Genomic DNA, 16,548 nt, shown 5'->3' with positions numbered 1-16,548 from the left:
AAAACAAACTGAGGGTTCTAGAGGGGAGGGGGGTGGGAGGATGGGTTGGCCTGGTGGTGGGTATTGAGGAGGGCACGTTCTGTAGGGAGCACTGGGTGTTGTGCACGAACAATGAATCATGGAACACTTCATCTAGAACTAATGATGTAATGTATGGGGATTAACATAAGAATTAAAAAAAAAAAAAGAATTCAGAATAGTTTATAACTAGGAGACAGTTTTATAAAAGCTGTAAATAATTAAAATAGATATAGTTTCATAAAAAAAAATGCTTTAGGCGCCTGGGTGGCTCGGTCGTTAAGCGTCTGCCTTTGGCTCTGGTCATGATCCCAGGGTCCTGGGATTAAGCCCCACATCAGGCTCCCTGCTCAGCGGGAAGCCTGCTTCTCTCTCTCCCACTCCCCCTGCTTGTGTTCCCTCTTTCGCTGTGTCTCTCTCTTTTAAATAAATAAAATCTTTAAAAAAAAAATGCTTTAAATATAAGGGCCCAAATAGGTTACAAGTAAAAAGATGCATAAAGAAATACCACGTTAGGGGCACCTGGGTGGCTCAGTCAGTTAAGCGTCTGCCTTCGACTCAGGTAAAAATTCCAGAGTCCTAGAATCGAATCCTACATCAGGCTCTCTGCTCAGTGGGGAGTCTGCTTCTCCCTCTCACCCTCCCCCATCTCATGCTGTCTCTCTCACTCTCTTTCTCAAATGCATAAATAAAATATTAAAAAAAAAGAAATACCATATTAACATTACTTATATTAATACATTAATATCGAAGACTATCTCAGAGTAAATGACACTACCAGGGATAAAAATACCATTTCACAAAGATTAGGTGGTCATTTTATCAAAAACATAAACAATTATAAACATTTATGCACCTAATAAAAGAGCTTCAAAATACCTGAAGCAAACCTTGATAGAATTGTAAGAAGAGATGGATAAATCCATAATTAGAGTTGGCAATTTCAATACCCTTCTTTCAATAATTGATAGATCAAGTAGAAAATCAGTAAGGATATAATAGACTTTAGCAACACAACCAGGCAAGTTCACCAGCAGACCCATACTGTAAGAAATGTGAAAAATACTTCAGGCAGAAAGAAAATGATACCATATGGAAATACGGAAACACAAAAAGGAATGACAAATACTAGAAGTGGTAACTAAGTGGGTGTTACATTGACATCAAGTCAGATAAAGGTATGACAAGAAAATAAAGCTACCAAGCAATATCCCTCATGAATGTAGTTGCAAGCATTCTTAACAAAATTTTACCAAATCAAATTCAACAATCATGACCAAGTGAAGTTGACCTCACAAATGCAAGGCTGTTTTAACATTCAAAATTCAAAATCCATATCAATAGACTAGAAAAGAAAATCATATGATCATCTTAATCAATGTCGAAAAAGCATTTGACAAACATTTTTCCTATAAAAATTTTCAGCAAATTATAAATAGTAGGGACTGCCTTAGCCTAATAAAAAAACATGTATAAAAAATCCACAGCTAACATTATCATAGTAAATGATGAGAGACCAAATACTTTCCCCTAAGATTAGGAACAAGACCAGCATGTCTGCTCTCACCACTTCTATTCAGCATGTACAGGAGGTTCTAGCCAGTGCCTTAAGGCAAGAAGAAGAAATAAAAGTAACCCAGATTGGAAAGGAAGGAGTAGGACTATCTTTATTTGCAGATGACAGAATCATCTATGCAGAAAATCTGATGGAATCTACAAAACAGAGATTGGAACTAATAAGTATATATTTAGCATGGTTGCAGGATTTAAGATCAATATAAAAATCAATTGTATTTCTATATACTAGCAATAATAAAACCTGAAATTTTAATTTCATTCTCAGCATCTCCATTAATTTTCCAAATTTCACGATATTTGACTGGAACTCAAATATATCTCAGAGTTTACAGTTTGCACCATGGCTATTACCTATTTTTTGTTGTTACAAACGGAAGCCTTTTTATTATTATTCCTTTTGTTCTCAGTAAGTTTTGAACCAAGAGTGGAATAGTAAATACTTACCTTTCTAATTTTTAATTGGAAACAAAATTCTGCTACCTGACTTAAATCTCAAATTAAACACATGGAGTAACAACTTCATTGAGAAATGTATTCTACCATTTTGTCACTATTGCCTACAGAGTGCCAGTGAGTAGAGCTGAGGGTCTAGTGTTTGGAAGAGAATAATGACCTTAATAGGATGCACCATACAAGTCCCAAGTATTATGGCAATGGCAAAAGTCACAACTCCAAAGGGTAATACATAGACACCCACCTGATTTCCTTTGGGTCCTGAAGTGACTCACCAAAGAAGCAGTAGCAGCAAGGCCAAGCATGCTTAGCAGCCACCCGATGACGCCCGAAGTGATTTGGATTACTTTGTTCGTGGAAAGCCCTAAGTGGGAAGACCTATATTTGAGTTCTGTTGGCAAGTGTTTTTGATCTAGACAACATGAAGGTGGGGGCTAGAGATCTATCAGGGCAGTTTTCTTCCAGGTTCTGATTCCTCCATTTAAATGATCTCCAGTATAATTTGTAACTTTCAAAATAATGGCACATGATTGTCAGCATCTAAGATTGAAATCTATTCCCTTTCCTTCCCCCATGAAATCAGCACAATCTCTAGAAGCCCCAAGCCTTGGTGGCATGTTCAAAAACTCTTTGTGCTGGTAGAATTTGTATAGTCTGTAGGAAAAATATTTATTGACCTTAACTCTCACCTGTAGCTCAGGTACCCCCAACCCACCTGTGAAGTTGAGTGTCACCATGTAACTGCTCTGGACTCCCAGGCCATTGTCAGCCCCACAGGAGTAATTTCCAGAATGCTCTCTGGTCAGGGAGAGGTTAAAAGATGATCCTCCTCCAAAGGGGGCTGAGGTGTTCCCCAGGATGACATCTTCATGATAAAACCAGTATAAGATCGGGGGGGAGCCTCTCTGGACCTCGCAGCGAAGTTCTAACAAATCTCCCACCATAACCTGGGCCCGAGCAGGGTTGAAGGTGAGGACAGGGCGGGACACTGGAACTGAGGGAGTAAACATAGTTCATGGGCAGTTTTAATTGAGCAAGTATACCAGATAATAAAGGAAATATCCAGCATAATTTAGTGGGAGGAATATGGACCTGGGATCAGGACATGTCCTACCTGTGACCCTGAGTGGTACCACCTCGCTGTGCTGGGCCCCCAGGCTGTTGTCGGCCTCACATGAGTAGTTTCCAGAATGTTCTGTGGTCAGAGAGAGGTTGAAGGACACTCCTCCTCCAGACGGGGCCGAGCTGCTCCCCAGGGTGACATCCTCGTGATAAAACCGGTACAGGATTGGGGGAGAGCCCCTCTGGGCCTCACAGTGAAGCTCCACCACGTCCCCCACCACGGCCCGGGTCCCGGGAGTCCTGAGGGTGAGGACGGGGCGGGACGCTGGAACTGAGGGAGATAGGGGGCAGTCAGAAAGAGTCCCTGACACTGTGACAGATTAATGGCTCCACTCAAGGAACCTAAAAGTAGATGGATTCCTTGAACCATGAGGAGGGATGTTAGATGATTTTGTTTTCATTACCACTCAGTCTTCTCCACAAGAAGTAAATTGTCTCACATTACTTTCCACTTTTGCCATTCCTTGTTGGCATTTAAATCTTCATGCCTCTGTTCCTTGCCTCCTTCAGAAGATCCTAGTGGCTGACAGAGAACCTAAACCCTGGCTTGGGAACAAGGTTGAGTGAAAGAAGGAGGAACTTACTTCTCAGTGTGACTCTGATCCGTTTACTGAGGATGGGGCCATAGAAGTTGTCGGCTGAGCAGTAGTACCTCCCAGCATCCTGCTCCCTCACGGCGGCTATCCGCAGCTCTGCTGACAGGGCACGCTGAATCTTCCTGCCCAAGTTCCTCTCTGTGCCCTCCCGGTGCCAGGAGAACGTGATAGTCCCTGTACCCTTGGCTACTGAGCAGATAAGGACCAGATCTTCTCCTTCAATCAGCTGGCCCCCAGGGGGCTGGATCTCTAGATTCACATCAGACACAGGGATCCCTAGGAGGACAGAGAAGGTCTTGAGAGGGTCTCAAAGGCAGGTGCTGCAGGGCCAAGGGGAAGGCTGGGGTTGCCACGAATAAGCCAATAGCAACAGGTTTAAAGTGGGAAATAAGGACTTGATTGTGTACATTCTTATGAAGGGAGCAGTACCTGTCCCCACACACAATAGTTACCATCCTTGGGTAATGTGGGGACCAGGTCTATCTTCTTTTTAAACTTAGCATTGACCACAGTCAAATTTTACAGACCTTTATCTCTAAGGCATCTCTGATGTATCAATGGACCACAAAGAGAGAGAACAGGGAAGGTTCCTTGTATCCTGAAGTGACTTGATTCAGATCCCAAACCTCTCTCCATCCACCAAGGCTCCTCCAGTTGATTCAGATCCCAAACCTCTCTCCATCCTCCAAAGCTCCTCCACTCTCAGCACCACCTCCCCTCCTTCTTCTCTATTTCAGTTTGTGTTTATCGTCCTCTTTTCTTATTATTTTGGAATAATTTTCGGTCGACACATGGACAGCCCCATAGGGGCCTCTACAGACTTTGCGTGGTCATTGGTGCTTTTTGGTAACTGTTGACCCATGAGAAAATGTACCCTGTATGTCTTTGAGGCCCCCACATGTTGGACACCCAGTAAGTGATCAATAACGACTAACACCTAACTTCGATGGGAGAGAATGTTATAGGGAAGTTAGGCCAACGTTGAACCTAAGAGAAAAGGATAGCGGGATGGCTGGCAGCTCCTTTCTGCCATGTTCACTATCTCAGGGAGCAGGTGAAGTCATGCTCTGCTCTCATCTCCCAGTCCTCACTCTGGAAAAGCTGCCCCACAGACACTCAACTCTGCACACGTATCCAGGATCTCAGGCTTTTTTTTATGATATTGGGAGTCACTGCCTTTGCCTGGCACCAGTAGGACCCTGAGTCTTCACTCCACATGGTGAGGATCTGGAGCTCCGGTGAGTCGATCCAGCCAGATCCTAGGACCTTATCTTCTCTGAAGAAACAGAACTGAAGCTGAATGTGTGACCTCAGTGGAGGGAGCCAGGTCTCACATTTCAGGCTCACTGGGCTCCCCTCGATGGGCTGGGAGGAGCTGGCTCTCAGCACAGGATGTGGAAACAGCTCTAGAGAGAACAAACACAGTTTCCAGGGCAGTGAGGCTCCGAGCTCCTGGAGAGATGCATCTGTGTTCTAAGCAGAGCATCAGGAGGTAGGGACCCATGGAGATGGAACCACCTCCCATCTCCTTCCCATGGCTGCTCAGAAGAGGCTTCTCATGAAGTCCCCACTGATGAGTACTCCCTCTTTGATCCTCACACACTTCCCCTGCCAAGACCTATTACCCACAGGAGTGTAGCCATTACCTTGAACTTGGATCTTTAAAGGTTTGGAAGTTGTTTTCCATGGCCTCCATAAATATCCCCCAGAAGCAGTACAATGATATTTGCTATTGTCCCTGGATACTGAATGTAGTCTTATGACTTCTGGGTTATAATCATGCGTAATTCCTTTGTTATTTCTGTAGTAAATCTTTTCATTAATATCTTCTTCTTTCTTCCCCCGGCATCTCAGATATACATCATCTCCTTCAAAGACAGGGTGAGAAGCCTGGAGGATCAGCCAGTCTGCAAAGAGTGAACAAACATATTCCATCTCTTTCTTTCTTCAAACTCTCACTTCTACCCATGAGAGAAGAGCTACAGCCCTGCAAACACCAGTAAATGTCTTCCACCACCATTTCATGTGGCCCCAATACCCAATACTCCCTTGTCCTCAATAGTGAACTAATTTTCAGAAAACATACTTAAGAGATCCTCCTATGTATCATTAAAAGAGGAATTTTCTACCATATCTTTCTTCAGACCTGAGTCCCTTTTTGTCTGGTGGCTTCTGGGTTACTAATGTGTCTCTGGATGGAGGAGATGGACAGTGTGCTATCCTCCACAGCCCTATCTCCTCATTCTCCCCACTGGGATCAGCTCATCAGATATCCTCATGTCTGCTTACAACTCTGTCTGGGTTCCCTGCATTCACCCAACCTTCCGACATGTGCCCAGCAGCTTGATTTCAGAAACTCACCCCTTTCTTTCCTCACCAGATAAAAATTCCACATGCACGGGGTCACTGAGGGAGGATCTTTGGGTCTTGCATGAGTAATGTGCAGACGTCTTTATTTGGATTGTTTCAGGTCCTCTTGTCCATAAATCCCCATTGTAATACCAAGATATGTATCCGGGGACCAGAGAATGGTGATCCTTGCAGGTGAGAGTCACTTTCTCTCCTTTGAAGGTTGTGGACCATGGAGGTGTGAGGAGAAGAAAAGCTTTTGGGAATGTTGCTGAACCGGAAAGAGAAAGGTGCAGGCAGGTGAAGGTGAATGGGAAGTGGGTTGAACCCAGGGGAAGGCCCAACCTGCAGCTGGGCTGATTCCCACTGGGAAGGGAGCAGATACAACCTGGGGACATGCCTGGGGCAGAACCTGCTCTTCCTCATCCTTTGCCTAGCCCAGAAGTGGGCAGGTAGGTGTCATAGGGGAGAGGTCTCAGGTCCCTGGGGTGGGCTCAGAAAAGCTCGGGAGATGGGATGTGTAGCTGGGGACACACTATGAGGGCCTCTGTAGGTGGCTGATTTTGAAATGCTCTTGTCCTGTACATTCCTGTCAAGGTATAGGTGGGCCTGGGATGTAGTTTCTAAACTCTGAAAAACCACTTCCTACTTGATTGCTCATATATAATGAACATTTTTTTTTCTGCTAACTTTGTTTAACTTGAGATTCTATGGAGAAGACAACCTTTGTCTACACTCCATCTAAGTCAGACACAATAAAAGATTAAAGGGTATAAAGAATTTGAATGGAGAGGCATGGGCTACTTGGGAAATCATCTTTGTATGTAAGATTGCAACCGACAAATGGGACCAGAAATTGAAGCGGGATAGCAACATGAACTCCCTTGGAGGTGTATAAAGATTTGGCTGCAGCACTTGTTCTGTGAATGGGAGCTGTTTTTCTGTCCTTTGATGGTGGCTCTAGCTTGAATATACAGGTGTGGGGGGATGGTCCTTAGGGAAGAAAAGAGACAGTTGGAAGGTTCTGGGCATTAGCCTCTTGTCTCTGCAAATGCTTCCTTGCCCTGCACTGATGCGGAAAGAACTGAAGGCTGCAGAGATCACGGGAGGTTCTGCTCACGCGCCATGGTAACAGGTGTGACCCCAGAGGGGCAGCACCACTCCTGCTGGCACATCCCCTCAGCCTGCATTTATGGGGACAGGCGTGCTGGCCAGGAGGACCAATGCCCAGAGAGCAGGAAGGAAAGAGAACGGAAGACTGACCTGGCTGCTCTTGTCCGGAAGCTGTGAGAGAGCCAAGGGTTAAAGGTTAGCATGGGGTGATGCTGTTCCATCGCTTCCTTAGACTCTGAGAAATGCCCCAGCATCCCAGCCACAGCCCCTTCTCAGGCTCTTCCTCCCATCCCTTCCCCCACATTCCATACCTCCCATAGCGCCCAAACAAAAACAGCCTATGATTTATGGAATGAACGCGAATGTCTCGTACCCACACCCCTGGTCTCCCTGCTATGCACATAGTAGCTTGTGCTCGCTCTCCCTCTCTTCTCCGGCCTGAACTGGGGCAGGGCAGAAGCAGAGAAGGGCTGGGAGAGATGCCTTATCTCCCCCCTCAACCTCACTTCTTGGGCGCTGTTCCCCCTACTTTTTCTTTCTTTTTTAAAAAGATTTTATTTATTTATTTGAGAGAGCGAGAGCGAGAGAGAGCACAAGGAGGGGAAGAGGCAGAGGGAGAGAGAAGCAGACTCCCAGCTGAGCAGAGAGCCCTGACATGGGGCTCAATCCCAGGACCCTGGGATCAAGACCTGAGCTGAAGGCAGACGCTTAACGACTGAGTCACCCAGGCACCCATCCCCCGACTTTTTCAATCTCTGGTTAAATATTGGCTTAAAATCTCAGGAAGGGAGCTGTATTGCTCTGCAGACCTTCCCTCCCTTGCCCATGTTGGCAGTAATTGTTTCTCTGAGGGTTTAGAGGTGTGGTTTGGCAGAGAGAAAAATCCCAGCTTCCTATGAGGTGGGAGAGGGACCAGGCAGGAAGCCAAGGGGCCACAAAAGACTCCAAGGTCTCTGGAGCCTTTTGGTTTTCCTGGAAACCTGGCTCTGCTCACTTTCCACCTCCTGCTGTGTCTCTGAAGCCCAAGTGGAAGCGGAGGCAGAAGCCCCCTGGGTTTCCCCCCACTGGCTGACATTAGGAACTTAGGCCCCTGTCCCTGTGTGGCCCCTACTCACCCACGGTCAGCAGCAGCAGCTGCAGAAGCCTGGCGACCCGGCCTGGCCGATGGCAGGGAAAGTTCATCTCACCAGAGGCCAGGCTTCTCCCCCATCTGCGAAGGACGACCGGATAGTGGTACTCAGATAAGGCTCACAAGAGTTACAAAGAGGAAGTAAAATAATCATATCTTGCCTATGTTCTCAAAATGTGAATGTGGCTACCTTCCTACATGCTGCTTGTCTTTCGGGGCTGTGCCGTTTCTGATGTTGGTGGCCACCTTCCGGTGGTCCATGCCTGTCAGGAAAAACGTCTCCAAGGCTGTGCCTGGGTCCTCAGAAAATGCCAAGCTGTGGATTTTCTAGTATTTAAATAACTTTTTCTTCATTTTTCAAATGGAAACCCCCTTCCTTACCTTAAATTCATACTAACTTTTGTGTCACATGAGGTCCTAATATAGACACACTTGGTGAGTGTGGTGTCAAGGTATGTTTTATGATGTGAGCCCCACAAAGTCAAAGGGCCAAAGCAGATGTAAAAGCCTTTTGAACTTTATACAAGCTGGCCTGAGGTTGCTGAGGAGGAAAATAATAGAAATTTGCAGATTGGCTCGGTTGGTGGAGCATGCGACTCTTGATCTCAGGGTCATGAGTTCCAGCCCTATGTTTGGCGTTGAGCCTACTTAAAAAAACAAAAACAAAACCCCTCTGCAGATTAACAAAACAGGTCCCTCTAAGTGCCACTCAGACCTGCACAGATGAGGGGATGAGTGAACAAGCACACAAACAAGAACCTGTGATGTGGGGGTCTCAGCCTGTCAACAACCAGTGTTGTGTCTGGATCAGCCCCTGTGGTTCTCACCATTGCCCCCAGCAATAACCATCAGGAAACATGGTGGTGGGCGGGGGGGAGGTTTATTACTCACATGTCCTGGGAAGTACATGACACACCTGGGACCACACAGCGAGGCCACAAGCCTGGGGTTCTTCTGCTTTTATTGGGATCAAGGTGGAGGGCACTTCGGGTTTCATGGGCTTACTCTTTATCAGAGAATTTAACATAAGAGCAGGAATTTAAGTTCGTGAAGAAAAAAAAACAAAAACAAAACAAATAAGAGGTCCAAACGGTCAGTTAGTGAGATCGACTAAGATCTCTGAAACAAAGGAGCATGGGGTGGAGGGCGGTGGCTCGGTCTCAGAGGCCAGGGGCTGCCACCATGCAATGGGTGCTCTGGGCACCACAGCCTTCAGGCAGGAGCTTGCCCTATAAACGGAAACCCCCATCCACTCATATAGAAACCCTGTGTCCAATGTGGACGGTCCCCAGAGGGGCCCTCTGCAGCCTCGCGGTCCACGGGTCTTTCCTAATTATTTCCTATTTCAGCCCCAGGAACGTTTCTCATGGTTTGTCAATTTCCCTCCCCAGCTCTGGAGAGTTCTTGGCCATTATTTCCTTATCTTTGTGGTCCGTCCCTCCTTCTCCTGAAATCCTCACAATGTGGGTATTGACTTGCCTCATGGGGCTTTTTTTCCTTTTTGCTCCCCTAACTGAAGTATTTCTGGTGACCTGTTTTTGTCTCTCTAGTCCTTTCTTCTTTTGGGTCTCTAATGAGGAAAACAAAGGCAAGAGAAATCTAGCTTAAATCAAATCTTACAGCTTGCAGCCCACTGATAGATCTCTGAGACATGCAGAGCGTGACCTTCTTTGAGGAACTTGAGGCTGCCTTAATGTGGATGTTTTGCTGGAGACCAAGAGTAATCTTATCTTAACAGCAGGTAGCCCTTCAACATCTTGAAAGGCTCGCTTCAAAATTCCTTTGAAACTTACTTTATCTCTACCCCACCTTCCTCCACAAACCTAAAAGTATATAGTGTCACCCATCACAATGCAACTCTTTCTGCCCACGGGTCCTGTCCCCATGTTACAATAAAATCACTTTTTGCACCAAAAATGTCTCAAGAATTCTTCCTTAGCCATTCGCTCACAAACCCAAAACTTCAAATCACATCATTTACATCATTTGGTGTCCAACATGGGGCTTTGAGTCTGCTTATCTGGACTCTGAGCCTTGATGAAATTTGGTGACTATTTCCTCTCCTCTCCCTTTACTTTCACTCCAGGAGCTTTTCAAGGAGTATGGTCTTATTGAACACTGTCCTGTTGATTGCTCAGGCTCTAAACCTCTAGCCCGTGGCTACTCTAGGAGGAGGAGAAAGCCTGCCTTTTGGCTAGAAGTTAGTACCCTGGCCAGAATGGTAATAAGACCCAGAAACTTGATGACCTCTCTTTATTCCTGTCCTTATAGAAAGGTGTCTGTCTTGGGCATGAGACAGCTACCTAAGTGACCAGCACAGCCGCTGAACTTAAGACTCCCATGTGAGGTTTCCTCTTCATTGGTCTAATGTGATCCCCTCCACATCCTTGGCCTAGCTAGCCACTTCTGGCTGAGGAAACTCCACTCAGAACTGGCCAAAACCAGTAGTGAATAGAATTAAAACCTAACCAAGGATGTTTCCTAGAGAAATTGGCTGTGCAGACTACATGTGTTGGGATGTCACTTAGATCATGATGGATTTCTATCTTTACTGTTTTTCATCAATGTCCCCTACTGACTACTTAAGTTACAAAATTGGGTAATGTCCCCTTGTAAAGCTTTTCTGGTGTTTTCCATGGGTTAAAAAATGGCAGGTTCTTCATGGCACAGCACGGTATTTCAGTCCATGCTCTGGCACCTATTTGTAGTCTAGAATGCAATGGGGAAGGAGGGGGTCCCTGACATCCCTCCTGTGGGGCCTTTATGGAAGAATGGTGGTCAATACCAATTTCCTTTGAAGGACACCACCAGCTGCTTTTGACACCTGGAACCTCTGATATATCCTGGTGGGACACCATCCAGGAGTTGGGGGGAAATTTTTGGTAATGGACCTTCTCTACTTTTCTAGAAACATGGGATCTTCTTCTTCAGTCCCAAGACTCTCCCTTGGGATGTTTTTAACCCACTGGGATCAATTCTTTTCTAAAAAAGAAAAAAACTGGAGAGTTAAGGTGGTGGAGGAGTAGGGGACCCTATAAGCTTGTCTCTTTCCAATGCAGCTAGATAGTTATTAAATCATTCTGAACATCCGAGAAGTCAATCAGAGTTCTGAGAGAACAAAAACTGCAAGTCTACAAGTAGAAGAGCGACTACCTTCTGGAAGGCAGGAGGTGCAGAGAGGTGACTTGGGGGAGATATAGCTGTGGATATGGCAGCAGGGAAGGAGCCTGATTTTGTAGCCTACCACAAAGTATTATAAGCAGTGGAGTGCAAAATCTGAACTGTTAGAAGTCCACTACTGTGAGGGACATGCCAGGCTTAAAGGTGCTCAGGTGGTGAAGCAGGGCAGAGCGCCAGGAGTGACAGTGTGGTCGGGTGAGGATCCCCTGGGTTGCAGGAAGAACAAGTGGTGCCAACGTGCACGCTGTTCCCAGGCATGGGTGCAGGGAAACCAGCTGAGAGCGGTGAGTTTTGGTGCTGGATTTCCATTCCACCTTGCCATGAACTGCAGACTGCTGTGTGGTTGTGCACCTGCTTTCCTGGGACTGGCCAGCACACAGCAAAAGCACAGCAAGACCCTCCCCCAGAGGAACAGTGTGGGTCTGCAATGCAGGAGTCCCTAAAATTTGGAGTTCTGAAACTCTGTTGCATGCCTGAGATAAAACAGCTCAGACGCAGGCAGGGCGAATGCAGGATTCACACGGAAACCAGGGACACAAGAAGGGTGATTGATTGCATTTCTGTAAGGGCTCACTGAAGGGCGGGGGGTGCAAACTTAACAACTCCCGTGCTAGAGAGCTGAGCACACCATATTCATCCCACCCATCAGCCCTGAAGACTTCACGGAGCAAAACAGCACCACCTAGTGGACTCCAGAGCCACTTACACTGAGTCCCGCCCCTCTGTGCCCTGGAGGTGTATCTCCACTGAAACAAGTCAGCCTGAGAATTAGCTCAACACACCCCTCCCCGAGGAGACCAGCTCAAACAACTCACTTGCACCAAGTCTACTGATCATAGAGTGTTGCAAAGCTTCAGCTCTAGGAGAAATAAGATCTAGCTTCCTTTTTACTTTTATTTTTAATTTTTTCATTTATTTTATTTTTTCAATTCCTTTTTTATTTCTTATTTTTAATTTATATATATTTTATATTTTTGTTTATTTTCATTTTATTTATTATTATTATTATTATTATTATTATTATTATTATTATTATTATTTTGGGACCTAGGTTCTTCTAACAAGCAGACCAAAACACACTCAGGATTTAGTTTTTTTGGTTTTTATTTTGTTTTATTTTTCGTTTTTGTTTTGTTTTATTTGTTTCTTGTGTTCTTTTCTGGACAAAATGATGAGATGGAGAAATTCACCCCAAAAGAAGAGTAGGAAGTAGAACTCATGGCCAAGGATTTAAATAATACAGATGTAAGTAAGAAGTCTGAATTAGAACTTAAAACAACAATTATAAAGATACTAGCTGGGATGGAAAAAAGCATAGAAGACACTGGAGAATCCCTTACTGCAGAGATAAAAGAGCTAAAATCCAGTCAGGCCAAAATTAAAAATGTTATAACTGAGATGCAAACCCAAATGGATGCCATAAAAACTAGGGTGGATGAAGCAGAGGAGGGGAATCAGTGATATAGGAGATAAAATTATGGAAAATAATGAAGCTGAAAAGAAGAGAGAAAGAAAGGTAATGGACCATGAAGTTAACTTAGGGAACTCAGTGACTACTTAAAACACAATAACATTCGTATCATAGGAGTCCCAGAAGATGAAGAGAGAGAAAAAGGGGCAGAAGGTTTATTCAAGAAAATTATAGCTGAACACTTCCTTAATCTGGGGAAGGACACAGACATCAAAATCCAAGAAGCACAGAGAACTCCCATTGAATTCAACAAAAGCTGACCATTGCCAAGGCATATCAGAGTCAAATTCACAAAATACACAGACAAGGAAAAAATCCTGAAAGCAGCAAGAGAAAAAAAGTCCTTAACCTACAAGGGAAGACCAGTCAGGTTCACAGCAGATCTTGACAGGCCAGAATAGAGGGACAGGGTATATTCAAAGTGCTGAATGGGAAAAATATGCAGCCAAGGATATTTTGTCCAGCGATGCTGTCATTCAGAATAGAAGGAGAGATAAAAAGTTTCCCGGGTGGTCCATACAATGGAATATTAATCAGCCATCAGAAGGGATGAATACCCAACTTTTACATCAACATGGATGGGACTGGAGGAGATTATGCTAAGTGAAATAAGTCAAGCAGAGAAAGTCAGTTACCATATGGTTTCACTTATTTGTGGAACATAAGGAATAGCATGGAGGACACTAGGAGAAGGAAGGTAAAAATGAAGGGGGGAAATTGGAGGGAGAGATGAATCATGAGAGACTATGGACTCTGAGAAACAAAGTGAGGGTGTTAGAGGGGAGGGGGTGGGGGGATAGGTTAGCCTATTCAGGGGTATTAAGGAGGGCATGTACTGCATGGAGCAATGGGTTTTATATGAAAACAATGAAGCATAGATCACTACATCAAAAACTAATGATGTATTGTATGGTGACTAACATAACATAATAAAATTTAAAAAAAAGTTTCCCAGGAAAAACAAAAACTAAAGGAGTTCATGACCACTAAACCAGCCCTGCAAGAAATATTAAGGGAGACTCTTGGAGTGGGGAAAAGAAACACCAAAAGCAACAAAGACTAAAAAGGAACAGAGAATATCACCAGAAACACCAACTCTACAGGTAACACAACGGCACTAAATTCATATCTTTCAATAATCACTCTGAATGTAAATGGACTAAATGTTCCAATCAAAAGACCTAGGGTATCAGAATGGATGAAAAAACAAGATCCATCTATATGCTGCCTACAAGAGGCTCATTTTAGACCTAAAGACACCTGCAGACTGGAAGTGAGGGGATGGAGAACCATCTATCATGCTAATGGATGTCAAAAGAAAGCTGGAGTAGCCATACTTATATCAGACTAACTTGATTTTAAAACAAAGACTGTAACAAGAGATGAAGGGCATTATATCATAATTAAAGGATCTATCCATCAAGAAGATCTAACAATTGTAAATATTTATGCCCTCAACTTGGGAGCACCAAAATGTATGTCAATTAATAAACTCATTGATAGAGACTGGAAAAGATCATGGAGTAGTAGGGGACTCTATTCCAACCTGTCCCCAGAATTGAGCTGGATATCTACTAGACAACTCTGAACACCCACAAAATCAGCCTGAGATGTAAGAAGATAGATCTGGATCTCTACAAACAGAATATTGTAGGCAGTTGGTTTCAAGGTATGAAGCAGGGAGCCGTGATTCTGAGGGCAGATATCGGAGGATAAACGGAACGGGGAGGGAGCCAAGCCGAAGGGATCCTACACTGCTGGGATCCTACACCGCTGGTGAGCGATAGCCTCCCGCGCTGGGGACAGGGCACAGACTCGCAGACCGGTAGGGGTAGGGAAAGGACTTTAGGGCAGCCCCCTGGATAGAAACCTGGAGCTGCAGGGCCATGAGTGCAAACTGGTGGTTTTAGAAGCACAAAGGGCAGAGAGTGCCCCAACCTGGAGGCAAGGACTGGGAGAGCTGCTGAGGGGTGCACAACCCAGGACGCTGCAGTTTATAGCAGCACAAAAGGAAATGGAGATAGTGTGGCCTGGAGAGCTCACTGAAGAACAGACTGCAATCTCTCTGCTCTGAGGCAGAGGGTTGGAAATGGTCTCTTCTGCTCTGAGACGCAGAAAGCCGCCAGAGAACAAAAGCCCCAGAAAACCGGTTTTCACTGAGCCCATCCCCCACCACAGGGGGCAGGGCAACTCTGCCCAAACAGGGTTGCCTAAGTAACAGCACAGCAGCCCCCTCCCCCAGAAGACAGGCTGGGAAAACAAGAGACCAGCAACACTAAGGTCCCTCGAAAACAGGTGCATCTTGCTTGGGTTGTGGTCAATAATTTGGATTCTATACATTCCCTCAACCACCCCTCAACAGAATTACTAGGAGGAGGAACCCCCAAAATAGGAAAGACTCAAAGATTATGATTTATGCTGCAGATATAACCCCAAGATGTTGGAGATGGAATTCAGGCTAGCAATTGTGAAGACAATAGCTAGAATGGAGAAATTGATTAATGGAAACATAGAGTCTCTAAGGGCAAAAATGAAAGCTGAATTGGCAGAACTTAAAAATGTTATCAATGAGATCCAATCTAATCTAGATAATCTAACAGCCAGGGTAAGGAAGGCAGAAGAACAAATTAGTGACCTGGAAGACCATTTAATAGATAAAAAGGGAAAAAAGGAGGCCGGGGAAAAACAACTCAGAATCCATGAAAATAGAATAAGAGAAATAAGTGACACCATGAAATGTTCCAATGTCAGAATTATTGGAATCCCTGAGGGGCTGGAGAAAGAGAGAGGACTAGAAGATATATTTGAGCAAATAGTAGCTGAGAACTTCCCTAATCTGGGGAATGAAACAAACATTCATGTCCTAGAGGCAGAGAGGACCCCTCCCAAGATCAAGGAAAACAGGGCAACACCCCGGCATGTAATAGTAAAACTCGCAAATCTTAGAACCAAGGAAACCATCTTAAGGGCAGTTAGGGGGAAGAGATTCCTTACATACAGAGGGAAGGAACATCAGAATAACATCAGACCTATCCACAGAGACCTGGCAAGCCAGAAAGGCCTGGCAAAACATATTCTAAGGGTACTAAATGAGAAGAACATGCAGCCAAGAATACTTTATCGGCAAGGCTGTCATTTAGAATGGATGGAGAGATGCAGAGCTTCCAAGACTGGCAGAAACTGAAAGAATATGTGACCACTAAGCTGGCCCTGCAAGAAATATTAAGGGGGATCCTATAAAAGGAGAAAGACCCCAAGAGTGATATAGAACAGAAATTTACAGAGACAATCTATAGAAACAAGGTCTTCACAGGCAACATGATGACAGTAAATTCGTATCTTTCAATAATCACTCTCAACATGAACGGCCTAAATGTTCCCATAAAATGGCACAGGGTTGCAGATTGGATAAAAAGACAGGACCCATCCATATGCTGTCTACAAGAGACTCATTTTGAACCTAAAGATACGTCCAGACTGAAAGTGAAGGGATGGAGATCCATCTTCCATGCCAATGGACCTCAAAAGAAAGCTGGGGT

The 16,548-nt window shown here is 44.8% G+C and overlaps 1 protein-coding gene across 6 annotated transcripts in view; it reads right to left on the bottom strand.

The window, feature by feature from the left end:
* The window catches only part of LOC102750392 (Fc receptor-like protein 2), a 66,796-nt gene that overhangs the window by 9,885 nt on the left and 40,363 nt on the right, over positions 1 to 16,548 (bottom strand). For 2 of the 6 annotated variants that reach the window (XM_081825399.1, XM_081825402.1), the window contains 3 exons: positions 3,164 to 3,442; positions 2,765 to 3,043; positions 2,294 to 2,413 (listed from right to left, as the gene is read on the bottom strand). In XM_081825399.1, coding sequence (XP_081681525.1) covers positions 2,294 to 2,413; positions 2,765 to 3,043; positions 3,164 to 3,442 — 678 coding nt within the window. Of the gene's footprint in view, positions 1 to 2,293; positions 2,414 to 2,764; positions 3,044 to 3,163; positions 3,443 to 3,755; positions 4,044 to 4,888; positions 5,174 to 5,413; positions 5,675 to 6,144; positions 6,743 to 7,379; positions 7,401 to 8,344; positions 8,867 to 16,548 lie in introns of those variants that run through there. The other 4 variants (XM_081825400.1, XM_081825401.1, XM_081825403.1 and 1 more) reach the window with 4 other exon arrangements.

This window comes from Leptonychotes weddellii, chromosome 6, assembly GCF_054177405.1.
Source record: "Leptonychotes weddellii isolate Sample4059 chromosome 6, ASM5417740v2, whole genome shotgun sequence".
Taxonomy (NCBI): domain Eukaryota; kingdom Metazoa; phylum Chordata; class Mammalia; order Carnivora; family Phocidae; genus Leptonychotes; species Leptonychotes weddellii.
This window is presented reverse-complemented; position numbering and strand designations above follow the sequence as displayed.